The 8,035-nt window shown below is 38.5% G+C and overlaps 1 protein-coding gene across 3 annotated transcripts; it reads left to right on the top strand.

The window, feature by feature from the left end:
- The first annotated feature begins 2,483 nt into the window (after positions 1-2,483).
- LOC131771645 (uncharacterized) lies at positions 2,484-7,065 on the top strand. 3 transcript variants are annotated; one of them, XM_059087497.2, is made up of 4 exons: positions 2,484-2,614; positions 3,503-3,786; positions 4,200-4,452; positions 6,578-7,065. In XM_059087497.2, exons 2-4 carry the CDS (start codon positions 3,503-3,505, stop codon positions 6,785-6,787), a joined length of 747 nt encoding a protein of 248 aa, XP_058943480.1. In that variant the 5' UTR covers positions 2,484-2,614; the 3' UTR covers positions 6,788-7,065. The 3 variants fall into 3 exon arrangements, with proteins under 3 accessions (XP_058943480.1, XP_058943482.1, XP_058943481.1); XM_059087499.2 differs by having other exon boundaries at positions 4,200-4,404; XM_059087498.2 differs by having other exon boundaries at positions 2,509-2,614; positions 3,466-3,786.
- Positions 7,066-8,035: the final 970 nt, after the last annotated feature.

An 8,035-nucleotide genomic window follows, 5' to 3' on the forward strand; every position in this document is an offset into this window, starting at 1 on the left:
TTAATAGGTGGGCTCCTTCACCGAACGCAACCATTAGTACCTCCTTCAGTTCTCGCTCTTCCATCTTATAGTTATCCTAATTATAGGACTGTTTCAGTAATTGGCACTGACCGAATTGGTCAACACCAATGGCGTAATTTCTTTTCTGATGCAAGTTTCACAATACATACCGGTTCCATTTCCTCTGGGAGATAATTGTCGACTTGTGGCACCATTTTAGGCTGATGTTGATACAAGAAATGGTGGAGAAGTATTCTACCGAGAAACCACAGATCCTAACCAGCTTCAACAAGCTACTGATGACGTCTGAAGCATCTTTGTCATGATCACAGAAAATTTTGGGCCACGTGGTTATTAATAGCAATGTGGCACGAGGTGGCATACTATGGTGCACGCGGGGATAACAGAAGTAAATTAGGGCAAATTTAGATAAAAGTAAATGCCTTAGTCTTCTTTTTCGTTTAATAATAAGCACAAGATGAATTATCCTTTTGATATGTGACCCAGGTCGCCCCAGCAGTATGCTTTTGCATAGAATATTACACTTGCCAAGTTATATTTCAATTTACGGACTTATTGAGCCAAAATCTTGTCCGAGCCACTGCACTTTATAATTTCTTGAAAATGTGCCTTTAGATTGTATCTCGATAGAAGACACATTTAGAGACGGTACCGTGCTAAAACGTTGCACTCAAGATGGGGGATTAAAAGGCTGTGGTCTGTTCTATCTTGTTTACATGGGGAGTGGAATGGCTCCAAGCCGAGTTGCCACGAGACAGGTCAGGATTTGTCAGTTATCACGTTTTTGCTCCCTTATTCTAAATTATCTGTTCAAGACAGTAGTTCGTTATGGAGATAGATTACCTTTTTTAATGTTTGTTGGATCTCCCTGGTACTGAAATTTATGCTCTATCTGTCCGCGAAAGGTATTCTATTGTAGATCGTGGTAAATTAATCCATTACTGGAAGATAAAAGTAATCGCTTGGTCTTTTGATTGTGTTGGCAAGAAAACGACATTTAAAGAAAAAGCTGATCCAGGAGAGAAGTCTGGGAATGTCTTCGCCTTTAGTAATCCAACTTATAATAATGCGTGAAGCACTTGGTGGCCTACAAAAAAACTATCTGTTTTCTTGGCTTTTTGATTTGGCAAAATCGTTTGATTCAGTTTCACATCTTGAGTATTCCATTAGTGAATAAGATAAGATATCTCAGTAAAATAGCTGTTTTTTTTGCAACAAGAAAAATTAATTTCTTTGTTTTGAGTCATCGACTTCAGGAGCATAGCTAAAAAGAAATTTTTTCGGTTGCACAGACTGCCTAAAATGTTCCCCTTGCTTTAGGAGAATTTTGGCAATGGGTTTAATGTTGCGGATTCCTATTATTTTTGTGTGTGTTTCGCCGTTTCAATGTTTTGTGGTCCAACATAAACGACCTCTTAACCGTGAACTGCGCTTTAAGATTCTCATTTAAGCAGCAAAACCTTTATAGGTAAACGCAATTTATTCAACTTCGGTTACTTATAAAGTTCAACACAATCTACATATTAAGTACGTTTCCCTACATTTCTATCAACCCTACTGCCCATAGATCAGATAACAAGGCAACACGTACCCAAGCCTTCTCTCCAGGAGTTTCACTGGACAAAAAGTGCGAAATTTCAGCTTGTGGTAACTTATTTTACGGATGAGGAACAAGTCACAAAAATCTACGAGATTTTAATGTCTCCTGGCACGAAGATATCTTCACACACTATGTTGTCATTATTGTCTAATCGATTTGATCGCTTAAAAACGTGAGAAAATTCGTTAGCGTTTTACATATTGATGATAACATTGCACGTGTTGTCATTTTGATCACTGGCGCAATATTTTTCAGTATTGCGCGAGTGTTCAATGGCAAATTGGCCGAAATGTACGAGTCTGCTCTAAATAAATTAACTTTGAGTAGATAACTAGCATCCAATCGTTTTGTTAGCTTTTTAAAACTGGACTGATGGATTAAAATTTGAATGAACCATTTACAGACGAGGTTTTTATTCTGTATTTTTATTGTGAGAGATCTGAGTCTTGTGGAATCAATAAACGATTTCTTGTGACGTAGTCCGTTGTATCCAATGAAACCTTGCGAGCCCTATACCTTGGTATTACTGAACAACTTCCTTAAACTGCATCAGATCAACACACTGTTTCCCGTCGAGACGTTTTTAATCATTAACAATAATGAACCCGAGTAATTTTTTGCGACGGATGTTAAAATTATTTGCCAATACTTCTCGGTGAGAATTTGTGGATGAAAATAATGGATTAGTAAAAAAATCCCCTTTCATTTATAAGATCAAATTTCATCCGAAATTGAAAGCAAAGGGTTGACGAAAGACATATTTTCGTGCATCGTAATCAACTTGATATTGAGATCATTGCAAGCTTACTATACATATACGTCAATGAAAGAAACCGAAAAAAACTCACGAGGTCTTGTGTATGGTAATTTTACTTCGTTTCTGATGTCATCAATTTGAGGAATTGCAAACCGAAGACTGACTTGACTCACGATAAATTTAATTTGTTCAGAGATTAGGGAACCATAAATTGAGAGCAGATCTTCGATTCAACGGTGGGTATTCACATATATTTTCTGTTTATTCAGGCGTTCCCTAAACCACGGTTATGAAAGACTGAACATAAAACCATAAGAGATTTGTTAGCGGAGGCAGCCTGTGAAAGTTCCTTTCTTCATCCCTGTATCATTATATCCTTCATTCGCATGATACCAAAAAGACCGTCAATATGGACGATGGAAGATCTCACCATGCACGGCTCACTACTTTTATGATGAGAAAAGTGGTTGGAGATGATACGATCTGTGGTTCATATCGTCTTCTTGCTCGAAACTCTCGGCAAATGAACTAATCATCTTGCTTTCACTCTGTCTTAAAAAAAAATTATATAAAATTTCGGGTACTAAGAAATATTTCTTGAAATGCAATCACCACTACCGTGTTTTACACTGTAAAATTAAACAGAGTGCATGTTTAGCGGTCTTGACATGCGTTTCCATCATATCATATTTCATCAAAAGGGTATCGTCTAACCTTCCCTGAGTGCGCGCTGCGAATAAGAGCCAAACACTTATAACTGCGTAACTCTTTTAATGATGGGAACTCTGGTTTAGGGCACAGGATTTGTGTGAACTTTGGATTAGGTTATACTTACTTTTAAATATCTAGTACAGTTTTGTTGCCGATCTTATGCCTCGCTCTTAAAAAAAACAGACCTCAAAAGTTGGATTATGCTAGATGTATGGTTTCTTCAACTGACATCAGTTTCCTCGCACCTCTGTCCACTCGGTGCTTCTACATCAGTAGTTGTACGCTCGCGTTAACAGTAAGAGGTGACCTGGTAGCGTTGTTCTCTCACAGCATTATCCGTTTGTTATATATTCAGTTATCGTTAATTTTCGTATAGGTGCGCAAGCCTATCATTCATCCCGATTTCTTTGCAGATGGTTGACGAACTACTACGAAAGTTTGCCCAAGAGAATTTCGGCCATGGATATTACACTGCCGTTCCTGGCGAAATTGAGAAAGTACAACCCCTGGTACTGGCGATAAAAAAGTATCCTCCAATATGGAAGCGACCTTTTAAAACATCTCAAATCATAGTCCTGGCGGGACTAGAAAAGTACTTAAAGAGTAAAGAGGAAGCTCTTGGGTTTCGTGATTACTTAAAATCTAAGATCAAAGAAGAAACATTTCAGTCGAAACAAAAAATTGACAAAGGATCCAGGTATAAGAGCGCTGTTAGCTTCTCTTTGTAAACTGGAAATGTATGTGAATAGCGAAGAGAAAAAAGAAAATTCTCACATTTAAAAAAAATGGAAAGAGAAAACAAGAGCTGTAAAACAGAAACACGACTATGTGTTCTATGACAAAAGGATTTGGATGTGACTGTCTCCTTAGTTTTTTTCAATATATATTACTTATGAATAATTCTCAAATCATAGCAATCACGTTCCAGAATTCCTGTTTTGCCTACATCATTATTGTTGTTATGGTTATCGTTATTGTTATCATTATTATTATTCTCATTATTATTATGATAATTATCAAAATTACTATTAACTTTCTTTTGTCATTATTATTAATATTATCTTTGTTATTATCATCATTGTTATTTTTTTTTTGTTTTGTGCATTGCAGGACTAAGGAACTGGATGCAAGCTTCGTAGGACATCTGGAGGGAACTATACGGTTAAACGATGATCAAGGAGTTCTAGAGCTGGGTAACCTGAGTCAGAAATATATTGACGATCCAGATCTCCGTGAAATTCTGGCGAAAACGGCCTTAGATGCCAAAATAAAGCATAGTTTTACGGATGGCGATAAACTTCTTCTTATAACAGAGGTGATTTACAGTGGGAAGTTCGAAATGAAAAGAGGGAAACAATGGAAGGTATCAATTAATAAAGCTATGATGAAATGACTGAGAATATAGGAAAATCATATATGTGAATTTCGGATGAAGAAATGAATATGGGTGAGATCTTTTCAGTAATAAACACAACTTAAGTAGTAGTGAAAATAAAGCCTGAAAAAAAATTCAGGCCTTATTTTCACTACTGCTTAAGTAGTGCTCACCACTGCGAAGATCGTTCTCGTATTCAAAGCTGTAATTGTATCTTAACTTCTTTTAAACACGGAAAAAAAGGCTCACAAGTAACTGCGCAAATCGAATGATTAGTCTATCCGTTGTTTCCGTCTCTGAATATCTTATCGTATTCACTCAGAAACGTAATGGAAGAGAGAACCATTCTCTCATTAAATAGGATGGTGGGCTATAGATGGGGTTTGGCCCCGGTGATCTGATAGTGAGATGACCGGCCTAAGAGTCTTGGCTATTAGCTTGGCCGGAATGGCATCTGACTCTCATAGGGCTCCCATCACTTAGCGTAAATGGAACGGTTGAATCCTCAGTAATGAACGCCAGAGGATGAACTACGGTTCACTGGCATCCCCCAGGCAGTGTGCGGACTCCGATTGCGTTGCATTATGGTAGCTTCATTTTCAATATGGCGGTGAAAGCAGCAGAAATTGGCAGATTTTGACCGAACATTCCGTAAAAGTTAGGCCCTTCTTTTTTCCTTTCACCACAGGTAAATGTAATTTTATTTATTCTGAGTGAGTAAAAGTATTTTTTGTACGTATTCGTCGCGTATTCTACGGTTCTCAAGGACAAACGCAATTACTGTTTTTTAGTATGTAATTTGAGACCGGCTTTCGAGAAGGTTAAACTTGATGTACGTCTTAGTTTGGAGCCTTTCAAAGATTTGGATGGCCGCTTTGATCCTTCTCCAACAGCTCTGACCAAGCGCTCTCAAACGCTCTCCTACAGTACATGTGTTTCTCGCATTTTATGTGCTAGTGTTCGAAACCGATTGTGGCCGAGGAAAGGCCTATTGTGGCGTTACACAGCGCTGCTATTGTATACTGAGTTGTGTTGTAAATCTAATCTGTAAATCCTAAGTAAAAGGAAATTAACTAATGGCGAGTGTTGTATGGTAAATCTACCATCTTGATCATGGAATGAAGAACAGTTGAATTAGAGCAATGAAAGGAGTCACTTGACCAATGAATAAGCTTAGCTGTTATAAGGATATCTTTTAATGACTTTCGTTTGCGATGTGATAATAGGGGTTAATTTTAAGGTGTCATTTCCCCATCTGTATGTTCTTGAGGTTTGGCAAAGCCGGATGAGATTGTATTACAAAAAGTAATATTTTCATGTGTGCACGTTATTTTTTTTCTGTTTTCAAGTTTACTGTCTCTTCCGCAGAAAATAACTCCAGAGATACGTTTCTCAAAACCTTATTCCAGGTATTCTCTATTCTTTAAGCATTAAACGTTGAGCGTGACGAATTTGGTTCAAGGAGTCGTAAGGCTTCTTTCGCGAATCCCGTATTTACGCCTTTAACTGTATGACATGAAAAATAGCTCGTGTATCAGAAGGTCGCTGTCTCTTTGTAATGCGTTTGCATGTCAAGGGTCGATTCCCCGTTTTGATATTATTCACACAGCCATCGGCTCTGAGTGTAACTGCTGCCAAATGAATAGATTCTTGGGCAAGGGTGCAGTTTCGATTCTTTCTGAATCTCTTCAGTTGTCTCCAAACAATGAATTTGTCTCAGAGGAATAACAGGAGTCGCGCTGGCCCGCAAACACTTTTTAACTTTCGAAGGAACGGCAACAGACAGTGAATTCCCGTTACATTCCACGTTTATTCGCGCTATCTCGCAGCCACCATGCAAATGACTCGTCTTTCGTTTTACGACCATGATGCAACGCAATCAGAGTGCGCACACCGCCTGGGCATCCCCTGAATAAAGCCAGGCAATACTCCTGATGCGCTTCATGTTCCGTAAACCACCGGGGGGTGTATTACGGTCAGATGATCCCCGAGGCTTGAAACCTGACCTCAATGTTATCCTTTATTAGAGAACGCCCCGAGGGATTTTCCTTTATAAAATCTAAGTCACGTTCTTGGTTACCTAATTTGCAATTTTTTTTATTTTATTTACCAGATCCAGGCTGAACTTAAACTGCCAGAACCTTCAGCAACTCCAAACCATTCTGCGAAAAGACACTACAGGGTCACAAGTTATTTTGGAGAGATGCCGTCCAGGGACTTCAAGGCACCGATATTATTTAGGTGCTGCAATGTTAAATACATCAAAGAAGAAAACCGACTGGAAATCCCGAAGGGAGAATTTGTCGGTAGATCAGTGCTCTAGGAAATGTCAGGCGACGGATTTCACGAGCCCAGGGAGACTGAGACATATGCTTACTTTTAATGGAAAGGATGCGAAATTATTAGTCCACGTGCTTTTGATATGTATTTTTCACCCTCTATCTTTAGAGGCCCTTGACAAATGCGTAAGCTGCAGTCGTCAACGGGTAAATTATTGACTAAAGTGCGAATTCGAACCTTAGTTTTTAGTGCCTGATTTTTACAGTTTCTGTAAACATATATAATATATATGCTAAACGTTTCCCAATCAAGTGTAAAATTATGACCTCAATAAACAAAGTAGATAACTTGATAACATCAATTGACTACTCCAGAACGGGTCTTTTCGCGGGCAAAAAAAAGAAACGCGAAACAAAAAGCTGTAAACAAACGTAGTATTTAAAAATTTTTAACAGGCCAGAGACTAGAGACAAAGGACAGCCAAGGAGTTGAACTTTAAAGGAAACGAGAACAAATCCAGAGGGCACCTCACCTTACCGAGGTTACCCCATCCTCGCCTGACCCAAGGAAGTTAACGCTCGTTAACTACACGCTTGGATGCTTTATTTGAATCCATAGTCCATTGTCTATATCGCGGTCAACCCCCAGTTAATATTTTTGTCTGTTGAGTATCATGTCTCAACAAACTAATCAGCCACTTTATAAGTAATGACTATTAAAGGCTCTCACCGTATCTGTCCCTGCCTGATGATGATAAACAATTTTGATTATACAAATAAATCTGAATGGCCTGAGGGAGAATTTCTCAAGTGGCACATAAGTCACGATGAAAATAATTATTAAAAAAGGGCGAGCAGCAACAAAAAGAAGATCGCAGATAATTAAAGATATTAGCTTTGTTGCTTGTATAATAGCTCATCTTACTCTAGTACGTTTTCGTAAGTGTCTATTTCATCTCATTTGATGACAAAATATTGCTATCCATAACAGCGTTTGCTCTCAAATGTACACATTACTTCATACAGTTTGATGACGAGACTATCTTCTGCATTAAAACAACTGCTTTCATAGGAAACGAAACGTATTTGTAAAAGATGCTTTCTTGAAAAACACCCCTCTTGAAAACTATTAAAGGGGCAGAATTGGAGATGGCGTTGCTCTCTCTCTCACAGTAGGTACAGTACGACCGTACAAGGTGCTACTTTTAACATGCGTGGTCAACTGTACCGCGGGTACGCCAACGCCACGGCTTTTTCCAGTAGTCCAGTGGTCAGTGCGATGGACTTAGTCC

The sequence above is a fragment of the Pocillopora verrucosa genome, chromosome 1 (assembly GCF_036669915.1).
Source record: "Pocillopora verrucosa isolate sample1 chromosome 1, ASM3666991v2, whole genome shotgun sequence".
In the NCBI taxonomy this organism is placed as follows: Eukaryota; Metazoa; Cnidaria; class Anthozoa; order Scleractinia; family Pocilloporidae; genus Pocillopora; species Pocillopora verrucosa.